The sequence below is a fragment of the Symphodus melops genome, assembly GCF_947650265.1.
Source record: "Symphodus melops genome assembly, chromosome: 12".
NCBI lineage: Eukaryota > Metazoa > Chordata > Actinopteri > Labriformes > Labridae > Symphodus > Symphodus melops.
Genome location: NC_136702.1, coordinates 19,274,853 through 19,300,800, shown reverse-complemented (window position 1 = coordinate 19,300,800; position 25,948 = coordinate 19,274,853). Strand labels below are relative to the sequence as shown.

The following is a 25,948-nucleotide window of genomic DNA, read 5'->3' as shown; positions in this document are numbered from 1 at the left end:
TTTAGTCTGCCTTTATCTAAAATTAAATGCACTAGTAAAGAATATTTAGTGTTATCTGAATTCCTTATCCATGTAACATGCTGTGCGATAATCTAAAGCTTGACAATTCTACAGACAGAAACTAAGCAGGTTGAGACTTAGTCAATGGTCAATTACAGCAGCCTTGAGATTAAACTATTTGTCCCTGTTGAAATGCCATAGAGATAATATCTAGTCTGACCAGCAGGCAAAACAACTGACTGTCATTCTTCTGATTTAGCTTACTCACCCTGTTTCTTTCATTAAAATACTCATTCATTTTAAGCATTCATTTTCCATAGAACAGCTGATGCATACATTTTGATACTGCTGATTTTACTCATTACGGTCAATGCAAACATCACAAGCATAAGCTGCACATTGACACGCAAAGGCTCATGCCATGCGTCCAGATTCCCATAACAGAATGCAAAGCTTTGATTATGCGGTGACTGCCGATTCGTTAAAAGGATGGGGAGTTGTTAAGTGCTTGTTTATCAGGGCAAGATCACATTGAAGTGAATTGAGCGGAGGGAGAAAGGGAGGTTGAAGAAAAGAGGGGAAATTACAGGGGTAAAGAAAGGATAAGAGAGAAGGCATTAAGGAAAGAAAGAAGAAAGAATGGAGTGAAATAGAGAGGGTTAGTAGAAAGTGAAAGGAGCGGGTGGGAGGGATTGGAAGTGAAGGGAGCGAGCTAATCCTGCCATGATATCTTTAATCCTGCATTAGAGGGTCTGTCTGAAACTTCAATACTCTGTCAACTCACTGTGAAAGAAACCCGCTGAGAGAGAGGTTGTGGAAGAAAGACAGACAAAGAAAAAAAACGAGAGATTGAAAGAATGTGAGGAAGAAAGAAAGAGAGAGGAAATAGGCTAAAACAAGGCCATCAAGTATTAGACGGAGAAAGAGAGAGCATTCAGACAGAAAGAGAGAGGAGAAAGTACATAGAAAACCAGTGAGCTTAATTTAGCCTTTTTTAGAGTTCAGACATACTCTTTAAAGGTTTAAAATGTGCTTTCATTGTAAAGCTTCGCTCGAAGCACCCTGCACATACAGACTTCCCATCGGTGGATTAAGACACAGATGAGTTCCATGTCTGCAAAAAAAAACAGCTGCTACGTTGCTTCTATCCAAAGGGCAACAAGAGGAACCATTTCTTAACAGCTCCAGTCCTAAAGTAAGCTTAAAAAGAGTTGCTTTCAAGGGTTTGGGTTATGTGGTTTTACCTTAAGTCTGTGCAAAGCCAATTCAGAGATATGTCTCGAAAATAGGGCCTGACCAACATGGGCTTTTCGGGGCTGATACTGATAACGATATTAGGCCAAGAAGAAATCCAATACTGATATATCGACCAACATTCTTCTTAGATCTATGTTTGATCTGTAGAGCAAGATAGATAAAGATATACACATTTATTGTGTTGATCCCTCAAATGCATTTTCATACACTTGTTGAAAGATATATAAGGAAGACAAGATGGTCTTTCAACTGGACAGTAACTGTTGATGTATGCTGGAGAATGATACTTGTTGGAATATATATGCCAGTGAGGTGTCTGTGCATATTCATCCAATGGGAGCACGTCTGTAATAAAATTAGTTGAAATTAAAAGTCACTGGAAATGCTTTAATTTAATCAACTGGCTGATTAATCAGCTGGGCTATACACTAACCACACTATATTAAAGAACAAAGTTGCTATAAGCTTGTGGAAAGACTTCCAAATTATTTTTGGCTGAATTGAGATCCATACAACTAGAATGTTTTTTTCATCACTGATAGGGTTTAGATTTGCCCATGGGGGGCTTGATGACAGACTGAGGTGCTGTAGCATAATCCCATCCTCTATAGCACAACAGTGATATAAGAACACTGAGCACTTTCGCTTCTTTTGTTCTCTTGCTGAAGTTTTAACATGACAATCTGAACTTTTCCGATTTAGCATAACTGAGCAAATAATATCATTCTGTGGTAGACTGAGAGGAAATAGGTGGACAGTGCCTACTAGCTAACTTCCACACACACACACACACACACACACACACACACACACACACACACACACACACACACACACATATGCTTCAGGATGCCCATCCAGAGAGAACCACTGTATACTTAGCTCACATTTCAACAGACGTCACAATGGAGAAGATAAATCCTTCTTTCCAGGATTCAGTCTTATGAAAGCACATGTTGGAACTGACATTGATGTCATGCTGGGAGTCATATGATATCTGCTCAAGAGCCAGTAGTTCACTGTAGTTCAAATACCTGTGTCTGAGTCAGGTGACCTGAGGTTTCTGCGTTTGGCTCTCAGATTTGACTATCTTTGGAAATGGCATTTCAGTCTTTATTGAACTGAAGCATGGCACAAAACAGCAAGCCCTGCACTCAAGTATCTGACAGTATTTGAGGAATGTTTTTGATCTATTCACACACTAGGAACACATGGCAACACACACACACACACACACACACACACACACACACACACAAGTGACTAAAATAGGAACAGAGCAGCAGTTTTACCAATGCAAACTAAAAGAATGATTAATAATTATTATTTTGCTTTTACCTATAGCATCAAAGACATGATCGCTCCCCGATCCCCCTCGCTTTAATATAAAGTAAAGAAATAGATGAGTACTCCAGTTTTAACCTGCTCTAAACATTTGTGTCAACAAGGTACAGATTGTGCTTATATGTCGTTGGTGTCTAAAGAAAAGCAGTCCAGAATCAAGCAATACAAGTCTAGAGCCAGATTTTGAAAAAAAAGAGATCCAGTAGCATAATCTGCCAAAGCCCTTTTTTCTATCTGCCTTCAGATTGGCCTATTGAGGGTGAAGCAGACACAAAAAGAAAAGAAAAGTTGGATGGTAGTCAGCTCTGCATTTCATTCAGGTGGCATCAGCAGCTTGTGAAAGTGTATTAGAGAAGCGGAGAGATGGAGAGTGTTTAAAAGGAGAGGAAAAAAACTGTAAACAAGGGTAAGGACAGCAAGAGATATTAGCACAGAGGAGGGAAATGTATAATGAAGTAGAAGATTGGAACAAGAAGAAGAGATAGAGGAAGAGGGACAAGACTCCTTTTATGGTATTGAAAGCAGAGAGAGAGAGAGAGAGAGAGAGAGAGAGAGCCTCTTTAGTGAGCAAATCAGGATAGAGAAAAGAACAATGAGTGAGTGAGCTGTTCTCTATGGTATCCTGAAAAGTTGTTCTCCATATCAGCATGAAACACAAAAATGTAAAAATAAAATGCTGTGCTAATAAAAACTGCCTTTCCAGAGTAACTCTGTTGTAGTCAAGACCACACTAAACAGGACCCGGACATGCTCCGAGACCAAGACAAGACCGAGACATTTAGGGATTAAGACCCAATCAAGACCAAGGCAGGGCAACGCTGAGTCAAGACCCAGATCATAAATATTAATAAATTATGCAATACGCATATGCAGCGTGAGCGTCACTCACTTAGTAACAGCCCTAACTGGGGACTAAAAATACAACTGAATTAAAATAAATTTTTCTTTTAGAAATTGGAGTTTTCCTTCCAATCACCGTAATTACCTTAAAAATAGCTTTTCAGTGGTGGTCTTGACCAGTCATGATTTAAAATCCAGAGTCCACCCAGTCTGAGACTGAGACAAGATCGAGTAATAATCATTTTGATTTCTAGACGAGATGAGACCTTCAAAAAGTTGTCTCAAGGCCAAGAGCAATTTTGAGTACTGCAACACTAGTCCATTCAAACCACAGCCTACCTTTGGAGACTCACCAGCTTTGGTGCATTCACAATTACCAGTGAATGATCACACTCAACATGGTGCCCTCTACTTAACACTTATCAGACTGTGTAATGTGACAATAATCCCTGACGTTTTTACCATGTTGCAATTTCACATGTTGTTTTTGCCATCTGCCGTAGTTGTTTCGTTGTAAATACTCTTCTGTAAGTACTTTGATTATTTGGGGAAATATCACGTCTGACTGAGGAAAAAACCAAACTGCATTAACAAGAGTGTGAGCACAGCATGCATCAAGTCATGCTGGAACAATGCAGTGCCTCCATTCTCTTCAGGTGGCAATGTTGTCACCGCTACTTATTTAAAGGTTGATTACGAACGCATGACATTGAGACTGATTTCAAATGTGTCACTGTTGGTGTGTTGATTTGTAATAAAAACACTATTGATTAAAGAGCCAACACACAGGTCTGTATGTAAATAATAGGACACTTAATGGGAACATTTTTTAAAGAATGGTTTGTAATTTATGTGCATGTTACCTGTAACATATCTGAAGCACTGTAGTTCTTAACACATGTTAAAACAAGGTTTCTCAGGGCCAGTACAATGCTGTGAGCTGAGCTAAGCAACAGGCAGAAAGCACAGACAATTGGCACAGGAAGTACACATGAAGCAGAAAGTAGAACTTACTGATTATGCCAGGAGTTAAGGCAGGGAAAGGTTCTCTGGAAAAGAGAAAGAGAGAGAGAGAGAGAGAGAGAGAGAGAGAGAGAGAGAGAGAGAGAGAGAGGAACGTCATTTTTAACAGTTATTATAAGTTTGATAAAGTGATGAAGGCGGCTTCAGGGAGTTTTCAGTGTAATCACTTATAGCAATATTAAAATTATCTATATGGTACTGTGCCACTTTATGTTGCCTTTTCATTTTCTTTTCCCAAACTAGTCTGGTTCTGGTCACGGTTTCTGCCTCCTAAAAGGACGTTTTTCACTCCTTCAATTCCTGTTTTGATTTTGGGCTCTACTAATAAAACTCTCCTCATTTGTGATTTAAGTTCAGATGTCTTTCACTTGGTGAAAGAGCCCACGTTCACAAAATGAACCTCTAAAGAAAGGCATCACCAGCTGTGTCCTCCTGTGGGTTGTTCGGTTTCAGTGTTCAATGGCAACATTTCTGCATTAAGATCGAAACAACTCTTTTTCTTATGTTATTTGGAGGAAAGCTGATTGACAAAATTTCAGGATGCTGCACTTCCTGTCATGCTGCTTGTTTCTCCCTTTAAAAAAAATCAATAAAGATTTGTAGAGTTCTGAGATGTGTAGGAGTCTTAAGCCTCCTAATTCTCACAGGATGACAGTCATTTTAACAGAATTGGGAGAACAAAAAGAAAAGATGTTAGCACAGAGTGGGCTGACAGGTTGGGTCCTCCCTGTGTGTCTCTCTTTGTCTTTTTGTGTGTCTGTCAAATGCGACTTGTTCTTAATTTCTTCCTTTTGCTTAGTCATGCACTGTCTCTGTGTTCGATGATTGTGCTATAACTCTGTTTTTCCAAAGGTGAAAGGAGGGTAGATGGAAGAATGGAGCGAAGAAAGGGTAAAGCGAGGGAAATTATAGGAATAGGAAGTAAGGTTGGAGGTAAGTTAAGGGGCATGGGAGGAGGGACTGAAATTTACTGCTGTTTATTATTAGCCGGAGGACACCATATGCATTATGAAAGTGAGAGAAGATAAAACAGACAGAAAAACAGTAGGTATAAGACAGAGTGAGTATGAACCACAAGTATAGAAGTTACAGACCATAGAAAGAAAGAAACAAGACAAGCAATTTAAAAGTAAGCAATGTAATGAAAAGGAATAAAATACATACAATTTTCATTTATTGATCTACAAAAAGATATTGAAGTACTGTACACAGAATTAACCTATAAAACATTGTCCAATTTAGGATGGGCTACTGCTCACTGTCGCCCATTCTAAAACTTATCTCATCTAAGCCTCATGCATCCAGCATTCATTTTCAGCCTTGTTAACACACCTATATATTGCACTGAGAAATAATAAATCTTGCATTTCTCCACAGTAATATACATAAAATAGCCTCAATGCGGTCTAAAACGAATGATTTCTTGTAATACATGACTGAAAAACTATAATTTTAGCAATAAGCTGTAAGTGTTCAGGATGCCTGGGGTTCCCAGAATTGTGTAAAGTCAGAGGTCAGAAAAGGTTGGGGAGCACTGGACAGTGGACTAATAAAATGATGTATGGCTTTGAGCAAGCCCGAGCTCACAGATGTGATGATGCACCTTTGAGGACGAGGACATGGCATTTAAAGTTTACTATATTAATTAAATTTACTATTTTTTTCAAACAGTTGCGCCATGAATGTTCCCCTTCAAATAATATTAAAGGCCCGCATCACAAATTGCATTGCACCTACATAAATTTAGAGGACTTGGGATTAACAAATTAAAATGAGAATCCTGGCATTTAGCTATTCATTAAAATGTGTATGCTCGGAGCCTGTTTCAAGCTCCTCCAGTGACTAAGCAGAATCTGCAGTGCTGAATCTTACTTCAGATCCCGTTAAAACACACAATGGAACAAAGAGGAGAGGTAAAGAACATTCAGAGCGTGCAGCGTTTTATTGAGGTGGAAAAGAACTGAAATGACAATAAAGTTGGACACAGATGAGACAGATGAACACAGTCTGACTCGATTAAATAGGGTTGAAAGCGAAGAAGCAGTGCACTGGAAAGCTGTGTTTACAAGAGTGAGTGGGTGTGTGCCTTAATGTGTCATGGTTATTAATGTAAAACAACTGTGGAATTTTTGGGGGATGTCGTTATACATTAGTTTGTTTTTCCGTCTGTGTGTGCGTCCTCACATCAGGCTAACTATCACTGTCCTGCTGTGCCGAGTGCAAGGGTGTTTCGCTACATTAAATGCTAAAAATATGCTCATTATTTAACATGACAGACAGAACAAACTATGTGTGTGTGTCAGAGTGTGGGGGTGGAAACGATATTGGTCAAACAGAGATATGCGAACCATTTAAAACTTAATCCTGTGTCTAGTCAGTGTGTTTAAAGTAAGACTGGATTTGTGTCGCAGTAATAACATCCATCAGTGAAACCAGTAGTTATTAATAGTCTTGTTGGCTATGTGCACGACAGCATGGTGGAGGCAAACATTTTAGCCACATAAAAATGTTAAGTTCCCCTTTCATTTAAGCATGCACAAAAACAAACTGGACTGTGGCTGAGCGACAGTCCAGACTGCGAAGAAGATGAGGCCAGGGATGGAGAGAGAGTGAGCAAGAGACGTAAAGACGGAATGAGAAGAATGATAAACCAGCAGGGTGGGGTTGTATAGGAAAAGACTGAGGGAGGTAGAGAGGAGGAGATATGAAAGATAGATTAGAATCCGTGCCCAAAGGCCGTTTGTGGCCTACTTTCATTTTTTCTATATTTTTTTCTCCTTTTTTAATGTGTGTGTGTGCGCGTGTGTGTGTGTAAACGAGAGATATTATGAGTGTTTCTCGTCTCTCTCTCTCTCTTTTCTGAACACCTCTCTTGTGAAAACATAAAGAGTAGGAGGGATGCAATAATGCAGATTGATAGTAAGACAGACAGACAGGCTAAATAAAGCACGTACTGTGTATAAGAAACAGACAGACGGGTAGATAGACAGGTGATGGGACTTACGTGTACACTGCTCCAGCTCGATGCTGTTGCTCATGTGGATGTTATCTATTCTGATGTGGCCTCTGGTCGGGTGATCAAAAAACCCCTCAAACACGACCTGGTTGAAAGAGGAAGATTCTTCATTAAACACAGCTCTGATGTAGTGATCAGCAAGTAACCCCAATAAACATTGTAGGTAATGAGGAGCTGGTGGAGCTGCTTAAGCATTATAGTGTTTAAAGTTAATTAACAATAAAGTGTGTAATACTTAAACTACACTCTGTGTATTTTTGTCCCTGGTTCCTACAGTAAAGATTAAGGATATGTTGTCTGCCTGCCATTTTTTTTTTTTGTCCCAATCAATCAAACTCTTTCAGTCTCTCTCCATTTAACTTTTTACCTGGCAACAGATGACCATTGAGATTGGTTCAGCATAACATTTTTGTCTGTATTTTTTAATAAATGCACTCCCAAAACAATTCCTAAAATGTTCATGGTGAGCTCCATGAGTGGACATGTGCCAAAGGTGTCAACATTTCTGATGTGATTTGGCTCTACAAAAGGGAAAAAATAGACTGATTGACTCATTGACCATCACTTACCTGATATTCTCTGGGGCTTTGGGGCAGGATGGTGCGGCCTTCCCTCCAGTGAGACCCCTGGTCTCCTTTCAGAGCCCATAGCAGTGTCTCCTCCTGATCACTGTCCTTCAGTAGCACCCTCAGACTCCCCTGTGCCTCCCCTTGGAGCTGGTAGTAGAATAGGAGGCAGAGCGGGCCCCGCTCAGGCCCAACCTCGGGGCTCATTAGTCGGGCTCGCTTGCGCTGGGTGTGGGCACCTGCATCCAAGTGGAGGTAGTTCCCTGAGAAATCTGGAGAAAAGGGTGAGAAAAGGATAAAGTTACTGAATGATCATGGATGTATTTTAGAATAATTAATTAAATAGTGAAACAAATTATTGTTGAGGGGGCCTTTAACAAAATACATCTATTTTCTTTTGGGGTTTTAATATATAGTTTGTTGTTTTTCTGTGCTTTTCACATTTCATCAACTTAATGGATGCCTTTTTTATACGTTTATATACATACATTTTCATTTTTAAACCAAATCATGCAAGCCCAGCATGCAGCATGATGTAGTGGTGAGCAGTGGGATGTGGTTGCTAACAGTTTAAATCATTACAGCTATCGTTCTGCGGTATGAAGCTTTCCCACACAGTAGAAACTGCCATTTCATCATGGCCACTAATGGTGATGGACACAAATGAACACACACATATACCCACACAAACACATATACACGGGCCCGTTAAAACAGCCCTAATCATTCTGAATGCTGACACCTCGTTTTGTTATCCTGCCTGTTTTTGTCAGAGCTGCCATTAAACACACACAGGCCCACAGCTTTTGACTAATTCTTATTCACTTTCCTTTTCTCCTTTCTGCAGAAAAAAAATCGATTGGAGTAAGAGCAAAGGAGATGAAGGGGTGAGTGAGTAAAATAGTGAGCAAACATGACATGGAGAGAGAGAGAGAGAGAGAGAGAGAGAGAGAGGCAGTTCTATGGTGTATTCTCCAACCAAACAGGACCATAATCATTAGCCTGCTGCTGTGTTTGGTTGTTTGTCTATTTTTTCTATTATGGTCGGAGTCTAAAAGCTTCGCTAGAGCTGCAAATAGTGTTTTTAACGATGTACAGACGCAGTGTGTGACACCTCATAAGGAGAGAGTGAGACAAAGAAGAGAGAGAAGAGACACAAAGGAAACTATCTATCTATCTATCTATCTATCTATCTATCTATCTATCTATCTATCTATCTATCTATCTATCTATCTATCTATCTATCTATCTATCTATCTATCTATCTATCTATCTATCTATCTATCTATCTATCTATCTATCTATCTATCTATCTAACTATCTATCTATCTATCTATCTAACTATCTATCTATCTATCTATCTATCTATCTATCTATCTATCTATACATTTGATAGAACATTTTTTGCAGCACATCAGGCTTAATGAATTATGGATTTGGGTTGAGGTAACGCTGTTTCTTCACTCTGAGGCGATGAAATCAGGGACCTAAATTACCGTTGCTCATTAAGTACAGTTAGAGAAAGTTGCAGTGTTTTTTCTGTCTCTCTACGTTTGATCTTGGCTAACGTACAAAGGGAGGGAATTAATTAACAACTCTCCATGGGAGGGAGAGGCAGGGATGTAGATTGGCTCTGAGGGAGGAAGGGATGGAAATGTGTGTATGTGTGTGTGTGTGTGCTGGTGCCTGTTTACATGACTCTGTATTTATGTACTGTATATATCTGTATGTGTAAATGTGTGTGTGTGGGTGTGTGTTTGAGTTCATCTGTCACTCATGTATTTGTGTCCCTGCAAGTGGCTTTTTTTAGGTATGAGTTTACTTTTTTGTAATTTGAAAATATACATATATAAGGAGTCGGTTGACATGTTTTCTATACTTGATTGGATGAAAAACTGTAAAGTATTTTATCTTGCAACTTGAGGTAGGCATTCTCTTTGTCGTTAATAGTTGTTGTAGTTGTTAATGCTTTGAGTTAAAAAAAAATTAGGGGTGAAGTTCTTTCACATTTTCTTTAGAATCACATATATACTATCATACTGTCCTGATTGATCCATGTTATGAAATCTACCACCACAAAGGGCATCAAAAATTGCAAGAAACACCTTACCAAGCAGATCCACACTGATCTACAGTGACAAGCTTTTGGCAAAAAGCTTCTTTGAAGCTTGACGTAAAGTATCCTTAAACTGTGTCAGAATTATTGTACACTACATAATTAAAGAGTAACGTATTATATTGCATTATACTGTTATTTTAGCATACATATTATAAAACTGCCCAAAGCTTTGACTTCAGGTTGTAAAAAAGAAGATCTCTGTAAATGTGTTGGCTCCTGCTTTGTTCCCAGAATAATATCTGCTATTATGATGTCAATTTTCTGTCTTTGAGCCCTCCCTTTTTCTCATTTCCTCTCCTTATCAATAACTAAACTACTCCCGACAGCGCTGTGAGGAGTTTCCTTCGATGAAATCTCCACGGGGCTGTACACTTTCAGTCCCGCCCTGTCTGAGATCAAAAGAATAACTTATGAGCTCTGCTCAGGTTGGATTTTCTCTTTTTAAACCTTTTTCCATGACAAGAGTTGGGGATTTGATTTGCATATGGAGACGGCTTCCAGACAGGGTGCCGAGCTAATGTTGCTGTAGAACAAGACTTAGTGTCATGTTGCTGTCTAACACGAAGACGGGGACGCTGCTATGTCAATTTCACACACTTGCGAGACACACAAACACACTAATAACAGCACAGTAAAGCACATTTAAATGAATGTGTTTGCTGGCATTCACACGTCACACACAGCAGCTGAATGTGATGTAGAGCCTAGCCTTATGTCACGGCCCTGTCTGTTTATAAAAGGAGCGGCTCAGTCAACCATAAACTAGATGGCTTCAACAGATACGGAGAAAACCTTGGGTAGCAAGGTCGAGTGTGTGTGTGTGTGTGGGAAACAAACCCGCACACCTTGAGTGTTTAATACGCGGTCAGCCCCACCTTGAGTGGTTGGAAAATGTATGTGTGTTCAGCGTGTGCGTGTGTAAAGCCTCAGGGGGAGCTGTAGAGCTAAGGCAGCACTTCTGTCAAAGCCATCATCTGAGTTATCTGACTGCTCAGGGCGATGTGTGTGTGAGGCTTATGGGTGTGCTAGTACAGTATGTATGTGAGTGTGAGTGTGTGTGTGTGTGTGCGTGTGTGAGTGTGATGGATAAAACAGTCTTGGTTATCCTCCTGCTGTCTTATTAAAGGTGGACAGATGTGGAAAAAGCCAAGTACCACTGAGGGAAAAGGGAGAAGGGTCAGGGAGGAAAAGAGGATGTGATTTCAATGATTGGGTGAGAGGGCTGGAAGAGGAAAGTGACATAAAAATAAGGACATGCTACACTGTTGAGCATGTTCAAGAAATGGTTGGGGTAACAAGGATGGATGAGATGTTGAGGATTGAAGGCAAAAAGAGATTTGTTCTGACATTAGGGGTTGTAAAGTGCAGGATTAAAGGGAGAAAAAGATGGATTTTTTAAAAGGAGAAGGTAACAGAATATGAAAGGATAAGACAAAAAAAATGAACAAAACAGAAATAACATAAAAATAATGAGGAAATAAAGAGACCAAAAGGATGAAAAGGAAGCTGATTCAGAGGAAACATACAGAAAAAAGAAAAGAGAAAATAAAGTAACAAACTAGGTTACGAAAAGCAAAACTATTAAACCTAACATCGAAAAAAACCCCTCCAATTAAGTGGTAAGCAGATGAGGGTGAAATCTTTGCATCATAGTTGTTGTCAGTGGTTCCCCCAAGCACTGGGATGTGAAATATTCCACCACGGGACAACCACTTTGTTCTTAATTAGCTCCAGAAATCTTTGTGCTAAAGAAGGTAAAACATCTCAACATGACAATGCTTTCTTTTGGTGTTTACAAAGTGAGAAATATCTTGAAATATGGACAACCCGACTGTATGAGATTTACATGGTTACAATGGGAAAACAAATTTCATAAGGTATATTCATATTAATAACAGGAGGTGACGTGCCCTTACATGTTTCACTCTCAGTGGAGTAAAAAAAAAGAAAAAAGAAAAGAGTACTGACGTTGGTGTGAGGGCGTTGATGATCATATATATGTTTGGTTTCCTCATAAAAAAAATAACTTTAGTTCAGTCAGTTGTGTTTAAAATTGGGCTGTCGAACTTTTTATTTTCTTAAATTGTGATTATTCTTTCATTGTTAATCATGATAAATTACATTTCAGTCATGTTTAAAATTAAATTATTTTGCATTTAAAAACTGTTTTCGTTGTAAGAGAATATCATAAACTCCCAAAGCCAGAGGCTGCAGGTAGATGCTGGGGAGACGAGTGTAGTGCTGGTGCAGCGTTGTGGTGGTATTGACAGAGCAGAGGAAGAAATGTGGTTATCTTAAATCGACCGCCAGATTGGTAGGATGTGTTTGTCGGGTTAGGATGGAGGAAGAGGCATGTGAAATAGAGGACCTTGAGTTGCAAGAATAGCAATATTTTTTAATAATAATAATAATAATTTATACTTCATTAAACCCACCAGGGGAAATGTGGTTTACACACATGCTGATTTACAAATCTCTAAATACGTTTTCATTTATTTAGTATGGGTGGTGTCAACTTAAACACATTATTCTTTAACAACAAGCATGTCTGTTTGGTTTTTGTATGTGGTTAAATTCCATTTCATTGAATGATTTCAATGAAATTGAATGATTTGATGCATAGCTTAACCCCAGAAAACACAGCAAATATTTGGATCCCTGAGCATTTTATGTTGAAATCAAAAATGTGGGTATTGAATGACATGAAACTCTAGTAAATAAGTGTAAAAAAACCCAACAACAAAAAAACCCTCTATTTCCAACATAAATCTTTTAAATGTTTTTGTAAGTGATTACAAGCTCTTCTGAAAGTACTCACTATCTGTTCCCAGTGCCAGATCCTGCCTTGTCCCGTGTGATCCGTGTCCTGTTGAACTGCTGCTGGCTGTGTGTAGGGACCAGCTCACACCTGACTGAGGATCAGCCGACCAGCCGCACAAGCTCTGCTCAAAGTCGCACACAGCTGACAGAGACGGGGTGGTAGCTGTGAAAGAGACACAGATGCTTAGTAGAGTGCATTTCTTTGCCTACCACTTTCATTCACCAACACATTCAGAGTGATTTTATCACCATAGCCTATTTCAGCATTTTATTACTCAATGCCATATTATCCTTTAATGCCACACTGCTCATCTTCTCTTTATTGTGATACTTCTTTGAAAGAGATTCCCATTGTGTTTAGATGTTTTGGCAATAGTTCTCATGTAAATGACATCTCAATAAACTTGACTAAATACAGATCTCACTGCAGAAGTGAGATTGTTTGTACAGAGAAAGAGTTTCACAGAAGAGCAAGTGGAGAGGATACAAGAAAGCAACCATGGACACAAAGATACCCAAACAGTAGAGGGAGATTGGAAACAAAATAAAAAGAAGAAACCTGACAGATGAAAAAAAACTTACATAAGAAAGCATGAAAAATAGAAAAGAAAAGAGAGGGTAAAAAAGCTATTGATTTGTCTGTGTTAAGTTTAAGTCACTTTATTTAGTCAGGACTTTGATCGAAAAAATAATCCTACACCACTGTACATTTTCCCCAGAAAGGCTGCTTGCATGATAGTCTCTGACCTTATCTGTGGAACCATATTCCCTCTGTGTCTGTGTATGAGGAGGTGAGATCCTCTGGCTGTGAGAGCTTACTTTCGCTCGCTCAGGGCTTCCTGTGGGACTCTTGGATCTAACCGACTTCAAAGCCCAGAGGCCCCACGGTGCTTGATGACATCATGAGTTTGACCTTAGGAGTGGGAGGGTGTGTGCAAGAGTGTGTGCAGGAGTGTGCGTGGACGAGAGACAGAGACTAAATTAATGCATGTGTGCTTTTGTATTTACCTGGTCTCCATGCAGCAGTTGTGTGTTCCTCTCTGGGCACGGTGGGGGTCGCTGTGTCTGGTACCGTGGTGGTTTCTGCAACAACAACAAACATATAAACAAGAAAAATTAGAACACAGTGCAAAAGATAAAATTAGATATCATGATAGAAGATGGTTAGAGTTCCTATTGAGAATCAGTATTAGCATGCTACTGTATGTCCTGAAACATCAAAAGTGCAGCATCCCCTCACGTCCACATTTGTCTACAGTATCACCAGCTATCACTATGACCTAGCAGCATCCTAAGTGGAAGAGCCAGACTTTTTGATTGGGGTGACCAAGCAGGGCCACTGATTTATGCAGGAGTGGCCTGAAGTATGTGCTCATACAAACAGGAATGAATTGCATGTATCTACCATTTCTGCCAGCACGCAACACATTTAATTAAGAATCATACATGTTATATTCATTGTACAATTTCCCAACTTGTTGGAAGAACAGAGTGGCAATAATGACATCTTAGCCTAATTATCTCATGCCTACAAAAAAAGAGGTATGTCCAAATTCACTATGTGTACCAACTTAAAAAAAAGCTCATCGTTAATTTGTTTGGGGCGGCCAATGGGATGGCCATAGCATGTGGGCGTGCTTGCTGTCTGCTCAAATCATATCATGTAGCTAACTGAGCTACTTGTACGAACAGAGTGTCAAATTTACTATCTGCAAACCCCTACTGTTCTTACTCTCAAGCCCCTCCCACTTGTCCAAATATGGTTACATCCAACAAAATAATGTTGCCCTTGAAGTTTCATAACAGCAGTGGATAAACCATTGGGAGATGTCAGAATGGCTCGGTCCACTTCCCAAATATGAGTTCAACCAACTAGAGACTTTAACATTTTTATAGCATCTTAGCATGCTAATTAGCAGACTATCTAAACAGCAATCTTTGGCATGATTCATATACCTTCATCATGATACACTTTTAAACGTGTCAAATTTTCAAACTGTACTGAGCTCACAATAACCAAAACTAAGCTCCTCTGTTGAAACACGCTCACTTTGTTCTGCAGCTGCTTCACGGCACACTGGAAAAGAAAAATATTGTCACAGACCAGCAGTGATGTTTGAGTAAAGTAAGATTTAGTTTTCATACAGTGACTAATGATGTTTGTACACCCAACACTGTTTTCCGAGACTGTGTATTAAGGCTGAAGTTTGTCATGATGGTGACAATGACAGAGTGAGCTGAGGCAGTGAGCTGGCACTCAGCTGCACACCGTGCCACACCACTCATTTTATCCACTGCAGGTTGGCATACACACACGCGTTCAGCTGCAATGCTATGATGATAGATGCTGCACTCACACTGACCTTGGTGCACAGCAGCATGCGACCACTGTATGATAGATCAAACATGCACACAAGCGCGCGCGCGCACACGCACACACACACACACACACACACACACACACACACACACACACACACACACAATCGTTAGCAGAGGGGTATGTCAGTGTAGGCCCAACGACTTTCTGGTTTTAATAAGCAGTTTTCTTCAGATGGTTAAAAATCCTTAAATGTCCCCGAGTGCTTAACCAGCTCTCTCTCTCTCTCTCTCACACACACACACACACACACTGGCATGCTGTGTGTAGGGGAACAGAAGATCATCTGGCTAGCGTGGCACAAGGCTCACACACCACAAAACCTTCACCCCATCATTCCTAGAAATGACTACCTTCTGTCTGATGTTTTCTTTTGCTTCCTTCATCGATCACTTGACTCTGAAAATTTCGTCCTTCTTTCCATCTTCTCTTTGTCATTTGTCTCCATAAATCTGACCACTTTCAGTTCTGCTATGTGAAACCACAATCAACACTACAAGGAGTCCTCTCTCCACACATACATACACGCATATGCTTTCTCTCTACACACACACTCACACACATTCATACACACTGCATCCCTCTCTCCGGTGTAGAGGTGAAACCCTATCTACTGTTGTTTCTGTTTTACCACAACCACAATTTTCTTCCCCATAACTCTTTCTCTCGCTCTTTCTGTCATCTCTCCCTGAGGCATATTTTGATTTCCACTCTTCCTGATCGTTCTCTCTCTCTCTTTGTTAAGATCATGCCTCATTTTTTTCTGTGCTCTCGTCTCACCTTTCAGCGTATCTCCCTGTGCTGTAACTCTGCCTGGTGTTATTTTATGTCAGTTCTAACCACCAGGTCAGTAAATCTGAGACCACTGTTGATTTACTGCTTGTTTGGTTTCTTCTTGATGTTTCCATGACTCACTTGGTGATCTACATGTGTGTTTGTGTGTCTGTATGTCTTGTTTGGTATGAACTCTTGACCCATGGAAGCGTTGAGCTTTGAGTTGACTGCATTGTGTGTGCATAACTTTATTAAGTTGTTAGCACTGTCTTCTCACAGTGAATGCATGCAGGATTATTATGTAAGCCAAAACAGAATGGCTTCATATTACTGTCCAGCACACACACATCTCGCACACACACGCACACACCCAACCACACGCACGGACACACACTCACACAATTAGATATTAACATTGGATAAGTAGCTCCCAGCTGCTGACATTAAGCTGTTTTAATTTGGTGCCCTTTACCTCTGTAATTAGCCCCCCCCCCCCCCCCCCCCCCCCCCCCATATGGAAAGGAGAGGAGAGGAAGGAAAGGAAATGAGAGAGAGAGGGAGAGAGTAAGAGAGAGAGAGTAATAGAGAGAGAGAGAGAGAGAGAGAGAGAGACAGACATTGAGAAGGGAACATAACCCTTTCAAACTCTCTCCACCATTTTCCTAATTAGTGACCACACACAGCTCCTGTCAGCCTCCTATTTCTATCTCCATCTCCACCACATCCGTCTAATCCAATTTTGTTCTCTGTCCGTCACCTCCTCTCCTCTTATTTCTCCCATTCCTCATCCTCTTTCTCCCTCTTGTTCCTATCCATCATGGCTATGGCTATAGCTACTGTAAAGGTCAGTGCATTCATAAAGATGAATTATTTTACAATTCAACTCATTTTGGTAGTTTTTATGCATAAACTTATGATTTAAAATGGCTTTTATCTTTTCATATGAACTACATTTGCAGGAGAGAGAAGTGTTTTGCATCACTCTGTAAAAGGTAAGGGTGTCAGGTCGTCTGTTTGTTTTAAACATCAAGTCTCAAACATGGAACTAAACGAAAATGCATAATGATTACATCTGTACTCTGTGGATGGGTCATTCGCACCACCACTTAGTAACATCACTATGTCATGACTCTCCAGATCTTTCTTTCTCCCAACAGACCTCAAACTGAGAAGCTGTAAGGATTTAGTTCTGTTAGCCACACAGAACTCGCACACCTTGTCTCCGGCCTCAGGGCTCATTGTAAAGCTGCTGACTCTGCAGGCTGAGGCGGAAACAGAGAGACGAAAACTGTTCAATTATGGAAAGCACTCTGGGTATAAATCTACCTCTGTCAGCCTAAATAATGACGACTGAAACTGTGTGTGTGCGTCTGTGTGTTTGTGTGTATTTGGGGAAGACAGATAATATCGACTCTTGACAAATTATTGGTGACATTGTGCATGTGTGTTGGGAAGGAGTTTCCTTAACTTAATGGTGATGTGATTGCCTGACGGCCTGAGTCTGTGTGTTCACGGTTGTGTGTGTGTGTGTGTGTGTGTGTGTATGTGTGTGTGTGTGTGTATAACAGGGACCTCCACTAATGGTTAACAACCATTAGCTGTTACCAAAGGCTAACTTGTCTGCTTTCCGCATCTGTGAACTATAAAATGGTCTCGAGCAGCTCATTACAGTTTAACTTAAACAGTGTGGATTATTACTATCATGCTAGACATCATATTAATACAAATAACTTAGAAAACGCAACAAAAAATGTATGCCTTGTGTTTGTACTGAGGTATTCTGATATTTGCATTCAATATATTTCCACAAAGTATCAGCAAAGTCATATTTTGCTTTTTTTAAATTAAATTTTTGGAGAACTTCAACAACATAGACAAAAGCATAACCATACGTTAAAAGCAGTAACATTAGTGTCTTTTAGGCTGTCAGGATAGTTGAATCAGCATTTGTTTTCTTATGAATGTAACTTCCTAGCAAAGTAGAGTATCAGCATTTGGCCTTTTGGACTTCAGACTCACAAAAAATATTGTTAGACACTCGAAATACTTCTAAAAAATGTTGATCCTCAGTAACATCATTATGAAACTGTATGCTAAGCAAGTAAAGTATCACTTCTTGGTAAAGCTAAACTTCATGACACTAAATCATCTGAAATGTTGGAGTATAACGGAAGTGGAAAATACATTTTTGGATGAAACTCATTCCCAGTGATATGAATTGAAAATCAGTCCGCTTTGCTCAAAAACCAAAAGTACAGGTTTGATTTGCTTGTAGCTTAAAGTGCCGGACTAATTATTCTTCCTCTTGTATAGAAGAGTGGGTGGTAGAATACCTTCTTTATTGCAGGAAACTCTTACGGGACTAAAACCCTAATTAGCCAATTGTACGGCCAGCTACCAATAATATCTGTTTCTTCTTAAAGTGCTATACTGAACCACATGTTTTAATGTCTGGAAGATGGAGAAGGAGACTTTCTGCACATTGAGCGAGCACATGACCGTACTGTAGCTAAAAAGCCACCAATAATAGAGCATGAAAGTGTGGCTTTAAAAGCACAGCAATGTTCCATGCAGCTGAGACGCTAAAAGCAAAGTGTGTCAGGAAATAACAGACAGTGAATTGCTCATTAGCTGATTGTGCAACAAAGCACCATAAGGAATGTGAATGTAATTGTAGCCTTAAGTGTGAAGCTAAGTACGACAACAACCAAGAAGATAAAAAGAAGCTGCTGGCAATGAATGGCTAACTACATCAGTGAACAGTAGTCAGCTACAAAGGAAATGAGTTTAAGTGTGGCAGAAACCATTAAGCTAAGTATGCCATTAACTGCTCTGGAGAGAAGAAAGACAGCCCTTCGGATTAAAAAGTAGTAATATGTTCACAAAGGTATGGATTTGAACATTTCTTGAACAGTTGAACAGTACTTTTTGGACATTAGATTTTACTAATTGATTGAGAGAAAGTCCATTAACGTTTGGTTATGGATGAAAAATGTCCGTATTGTGTGCTTCTCTGTGAAAATCACTGCAAAGATGAGATCAGAGGTTTCAGAAATATCATAGGCTTACCAACATATGAACATTAGATGAATCTATTTTCATAACATGTTGCTTTAATACAACTCATTTGTCTTGAAGTTGTCTTCATTATATATATTTGGAATTTAGGCTCGCGGACTGCCAACCGATGCTTCAGTCAAAAATGTCACACTTGAATTGTCACATCACTGAGGATGGTTCAGTGACATCTGCATAAGCTTCTAGTGCTCTGACAAGGGCTGGAAGTTTCTACAGGTGGATAATGGAAAGAAAACAAGATGCAGGCATAAAACTGCAAATGGGTGGTGAGCCACACCTAAATATTTGGAAAAATAAGCTTTTTGCCCATGGACACATATAAACACCCACAATGAACCAGTGCCCAGTCCTAAGTGTTTCCATGTGTGCTATCTCGAGATGGAAGAAAAGAAAGTAACACACTTAACTGCCCTCCTGAAGGGGAACAGGGCATGATTGTATTTAGTGTAAACAACTGTAGAACCTATTTGGAAGAGTGTTTGAGCTTCCAGCACCTCGTTTTTGAACATCTTTGTAATTCGTCCCAGTGCAGACATGTCTTTGTTGTTTGTTGGCTCATAGTGCTGAGTTTTCAACCGTGTACATTCTCAGCACTCTGTGTTCTTCATTTTCAACCAAATGGGAAAATACTGTAAAAACTCCACATAGTTATTCCTTCAGGAACCAGGATTTCAATAATAAAAAATTTAGCTTCCATGTTCGTAAACTGCATCATAACTGATGTGGCTTGGCAAGCTGTGAAGTGGTGAAATATTCACTATGGGACAAAATATAAGCTTCAAAATCATCAAACACTTTAAAACAGGACTGTGTTTGCCTTGACTTTCCAAAGTTTGACAGGTGAGGGCTAAACTTTGAAAAAGAGGGATGAGAGAAAGGAGAAGAGAGAGAAACAAATCTAAGAGGGCAATGAGGTCAGGGAAGAGGGGAGGTGGAGAGGTAGGATAGATGGAGTGTGCATGTGTGTATGTTTAGAGGGGTGTTTGTTACAGGAGCCTTGGCAGGAGACAGGAGAGTGATTAAATTCTTCTGATGGGGAGGAGAGGGAAGGGGGCGGCGGCTGAATGGGCACTGCAGAAGCCACAAACATTTGGACGACCCTCCATCCTCCTCTTACATTAATTTTCATTCCTTCCAAGTGTTTAAACCACAAAAAAAAAATCAGAAATCACATCTGTGATCACATTTGAACACTAGGGGCTGCAGCAGGAATTTCAACACGTCAATTTGTGCTCACCAATCGTTTCTCTGCAAAAAAAAAAAACAAAAAAAACAAAAAAAACTTTTCCATTACTGCAATTAGTTTATCAATAAATTGCAGTGATTTCAAATTGCCTTTGCAAATTGCTTGGTCTTTGAGCCCCACAAGAAATAACTATTACCCTAACAAAGCTTATGTATGTATTCAAAATAAAATAAAAGTTATGCTTTTCATTTTGTGCACACATCTGTGCAAAGTTATGAATAAATAAAGTAATAATTACATTTAGGATTGCAATCTCTATCTTTGCTGTAATTTCTGTTAAATGCAGTGTTTTTATAAACGCAGTCTCTGCTTGTGGAGAAGAAGACACGAGAGGCAGAGCAAAGGAGACGTACGAGTGGGTGTAAGTCAGGACACATCCCACCAATCACATGAGAGTATCTGGACAGGAGCCACTACTCGCATGTGAAAGCTATCAGCACCGTTGAACCTGGAAAACATGCATGCAGGCACACACACACACACACACACACACACACACACACACACACACACACACACACACACACACACACACACACACACACACACACACACACACACACACACACACAGACACACACACACACACACACATCCAAACACTCACACTCTTGGCTAAACCTGAATGGTTGGCTGGAAACCTAGAACACCTCTAAAATGTTCTTGAACAAGGACTCCAAACATTCCCTCCTGGATACCACTGTAATGACGGACGCGTGATTTTCCAGAAGCAACATTCTGTGAAAAGAATCTTCTCTATTAGTCGCTTTGCCTCTTTAGTTAAAATATCATTATCTAAACATTTATTTATTTAATGGAAATTTGACCCAAATTGTTTTTCATACAAATCATACAATGTAATGACTTTGGGGTCTTACCCAATCTTTGGGAAGTTTTTGTGAAAAGAAGGTTTTATTAGCCATTGATTAGCCACTGATCAGTTAATTGTGCTAAAAGACTCCTCGAGTCATTTCCTAAGGTTAGAGTTTCAAACCAACCAACCCATTAACATAATCAATCCGTCAGCGACCAACATTTTGTTTGGGCCCATGGCTTTTCAAACAGACACACAAGCTTCCATTTATCTTTTTTTCATGAGAAGCATAGAGCTATCAACCAACTCAAGCCTCTATGCCAATATTAGTCACTCAGAGGTACTACTTCAAATACTCCAAACTATTCCTTCATCAAAGGTCGAGATTTTCAGATAGTGGAAACACATGTGGAGCGAAAAAGGACGCCCATATCAAACCCTAAACTTGACAATACCACTTACAAGACTATTTTGGATTTACCGCATTTGGTGCGAAGAACAAGACACTGCAGTGTTGTTCTTACGACACGCAACCTTGGTTGTCAGGATGTGACATACAAGCAAACTTTGGGGGGAATTCATAAAGAATGGATTGTGGTCTTAGACAGCATGAACAGTTGTGCCTATGTCTATAGTTATCCAGTGTTGGAAGGTATGACCCACAAATTAATGCACTTTACTGCATGAGGTCTCCCTGCTTGGCTAACAGTTTAGAAGTCAGGGCCATCATGTCTGTCACATTCTGGTTGGCAGATTCTTATATTTCATGACACGTTAAGATCCAGGATATAAAGAGCAGATAAAGCGGTAGATGAAAGAAGGCAGAGCTGCTATCAGCCCCTCTGAGACATCGAACACAAAGCCGCTTTCTTTCTCTGAGTGTGTCATTGTCTCCCTGTTATTTTCCCAGAACACCTTCCCCCAACCATAACCGTGCACTTTCCAATGCAGATGAAAACCTTAGCATTTATTTACACAACTAAGTACAAGCCTTTGTCTTTATGCCAAACAGGTGGTGTGTGTGTGTGTGTGTGTGTGTGTGTGTGTGTGTGTGTGTGTTTGTGTGTGTATGCTTGTATATGTGTGTGCTTGTGCCTGTCTGTGTGTGTTCATATGTGCCTGCCCGCCTGCCAACAGCTAGGTGTGGAGTGAAAGAGATGAGAGCACAGCAGATGTTCTGATAGCTTAGTCATTTAAAAATGAACAAAACTGGCAGCTTGGCAGCTCTCACTTCACATCAGATAGTCGGGGTTACACGACCTAAATTACGCGTTGCCACGGTAGCTAGCGTGAATGATCAGAACGACTCCTGTGATAATATTCTGGCTTTGGTTTCAGTTTTTACATCAGAGAGTTTGGCGCAATAATGAGAAACTAAACTACATGATTGTGTGCCCCCTAAGAACCCAGCATCCATAATTTGGGATTTCTTTGTCGTAATTGGGTGCTGAGATTCTCCCATGTGAGGAAATTGTTTTACAGCCCTGAAGGCAGGTCATTGCGCTTCAGTGTTGAATGTAAAAACAATACAGCCAGGCACAGTGAGTGATCAAAAAACAGTTGTTTGTTGAAAGCTGATGTTCACAGGACATGAGGTTCTAACTGAAACGGTATCATATTTTCTTTGACTGTTTTGAACAATAAACACACTAGAATGTAAAGAAGAACATAAAACCTACAGAGAGCTGTCATTCAGCATGCTAATCATAAATTTGACATGGATTATTTCTTGACCTGCATTAAAGGGCCCTTGATTTGTTATTTACATCAGCAGGGAACAGAGGTCTGGAGTATACTACTAAATAATAGAAAGGCTGGCTTGTGAGTGTGTCAGTGAACATGTGATTTCCGTACACTGCTTATGTCTCCTTTTATTTATTCATTAATTCACTCTTTCACTTCCTGAGGAGAGTTGAGACCGGAGGAGCTATGGATTGATTGCAACCTGAGGCATTAGAAAGAGATGAAATTTAGAGGATGCCATGCTTGTTTAAAAAACAAATGTACCATGTTGAATGCTGGTTATTCGAGAACACTGGAAAGGATTAGATGGAGGAAGGAAGACAGCTTCATCAGAGGTCAACTTAACGGAAATGAAAAGATTCTGTTGGGCGTTTTCTTGAAAATCTTTCTTCCTTTTTCATGCACTGTGTGTGTGCAAGTGTGTGTGTTAGTGATTGTGCGTGTGTGTGTGTGTGTGTGTGTTTTTATAGAAGAGGTCCACTAGAGTTGAGTGTTTGCCTCTCTGTATGCTTGTGACTTATGTGTAAACAGCTGTGTTCAGTGGACTGAAGCTGATGCACTCTGTTGAATATTTTATCTCCCGTTACGACTCAACACTTGCAAGCACACAAACGCACACAAAACACCAGAGAGTAGAAAAACAAAGTCTATTTTATCTTCAGTCAAATGTGCTCTTCAGTTTTATTGTTTCATTTGTTGCACAGGCAAAATTCACTGCATGACCGGTGAGATCATGTGTTTTAATCTGAGAAAATTAAAAACCAAGCAAAGTGAAAATCGAGTTGCTCTAAGTCCAATATTAACTTACTGGACTGGCTGTGTGTCCTGTTTAGGCTGCTAGCAGGAGCAATTGTTGACGTGGTGGTCATGTTAAGTGGAAATGAACTGTTATCATGTCTAATGCAAGGATTATATCCAGAAGGCAAACATCTGGCATGCAGAAACAGGCAGCCAGACCTGCAGACGATCACTGAACCTGCAATAGCCGGGAGGTTGATCGCTGCTGTGATCATGGAGATCATGGCTGCAGTTACGACGTGCATGATGTCATTATGAGCCATAACAAGCAATGTGTCTGGACAGAATAAAACAATTGCTGCAATCACACAGGTTGCAGTCATCATAATCAAACAGTCTGTCTCCATTAGGGAGAAATTGTTTGCTACCGATCATGATACACAGCATGTGGAAACAACATCATCATTTGAGTAAAAGCCTCGATATTTTTAATAGTACCAAGGGATGATGATATGTGTCTAAAGGTTTGTCTGTCAACATATTTACATTTTTTACAGTTGATTTCTAGTGGATAAATGAGGAGGTGTGGTTGCAAAGAGCTACATCTGAAACCACAAAGTTTACAAACTAAAAAAGAGATGCGAGCTGGAGTAATTGCATTTCATTAACCGGGCCTGTGTCCTTAAAAATCAATGAAAGTAAATCCTCAATTTCCAAATCAATTATAAAGAATGAAATGTGCAACTGAAAGCTTCACTAGATTTACATTTTTCCGAGTGCTTTACCTTTGTGTTTTATTATAGCAGATAATCCTCATTTGTTATTAAAATATTCAAATTACAACCTAAAATCTTTTCCTCAGGTAAACTGTCGATGTAAATCAGAAATGACCGTACTTCATCTGTCTTATGCCAGAACTCTATTTTTTATGTAGTCATGGTAACCTGTTAACACTTAAGTTAACAGTCGAGGATGTCCTGTTCTCCCCATCATTGCCTTCCTCTCGGCTTGTCCTGACACATCTAGGATATACTGTTCCCCTTGGGCTGTCTCTCCACCTTTCTCTCTGTGTCACATACACACAAGTTCAGAAATACAGAGAGCAGTCCACTTTATGTCCACTGGGAACCGGTACATGTCATTTCCTGTTCTTGTCTTCACCTCTCACATGCCATAACCTGACTGAAGCCATGACATCTGATGGTACGAGACGGAGAGGAGGGAAGAGGAAGGGAAGAGGCGAGAAGTGTGCATGTGGCTACTGTATACAGCTGCGATCACTGAGAACACGTCATTCACAAGTATGGAGATGTGCTTGTGAAAATACTCAAACACAGTACAGTTGCTGTACTGTTTTATGTGAGCCATCATTGTAACAATCTGAGCTCGGATTCAGTTAAAAACACAACAAAGGATACTATTGGTCTGACTATATCGCTGTGAAATATGTATCACCATTATGGCAGCTGTTAAGTAATATGTAGTTGGACTAGTACAATGGCTTGCTTTATTTATGGAGTTAATGTCCAGCTGAGAATAATTTGCTTGCCACAGCTAACAAGCTCCTTATAACTGTAATGTATTGTTACAAAACACACTCTCAGAGCTCAATCATGAAAAAGAGAGCTAATGGTCTGAATCCATCATCAATCTTTACGAACAACCGTTTACAAGAATATTTGCGTACACAAAAACATCAAACATTGAGGAGGGAAAAGGCAGAAGAGATCACAGATTGTTCAAGAAAAAAAACTGTTTGCATCAGACGTTGTGTTGCACCTAATCCCCGGCTGCACACAGCAACATGTTATTAACATAACAGACTGTGAACACAATAAAGTGCTACTACACAGCTGGCCACTATTAGTAAAAGTCCCATGACCTAGACATGCTAATCCCTGTCCAGACAGGAGGCAAAATCTCCTATAGATCAAGATGATTAACTTCAACCACTGTGCGGAATACATAGAAGTGAATATATATGCTCTATAAGTACACATGTATATATACATATACCATACACATTAAGCCGCCCCAGTGCCAGACGAGAATACAAAAGGCACACACGCATTCTTAATGCTCATAAACGTACACCCAACAACCATCAGCACACTAATTGCAGATGTCAAAGAGATGAATGGTGGGATTCACACAACACATTAAAGTCACAGTTTGGTTTGTAATTATGTT

The 25,948-nt window shown here is 39.9% G+C and overlaps 1 protein-coding gene across 3 annotated transcripts in view; it reads right to left on the bottom strand.

The window, feature by feature from the left end:
* The window catches only part of nrp2b (neuropilin 2b), a 95,311-nt gene that overhangs the window by 13,207 nt on the left and 56,156 nt on the right, over window positions 1–25,948 (bottom strand). For 2 of the 3 annotated variants that reach the window (XM_079357401.1, XM_079357400.1), the window contains exons 12-16: window positions 13,994–14,068; window positions 12,984–13,148; window positions 8,050–8,318; window positions 7,469–7,565; window positions 4,456–4,488 (exon numbers count right to left, since the gene is read on the bottom strand). In XM_079357401.1, the coding sequence (XP_079213527.1) occupies window positions 4,456–4,488; window positions 7,469–7,565; window positions 8,050–8,318; window positions 12,984–13,148; window positions 13,994–14,068 (639 nt within the window). The remainder of the gene's footprint in view (window positions 1–4,455; window positions 4,489–7,468; window positions 7,566–8,049; window positions 8,319–12,983; window positions 13,149–13,993; window positions 14,069–25,948) is intronic. The other variant, XM_079357402.1, reaches the window with a different exon arrangement.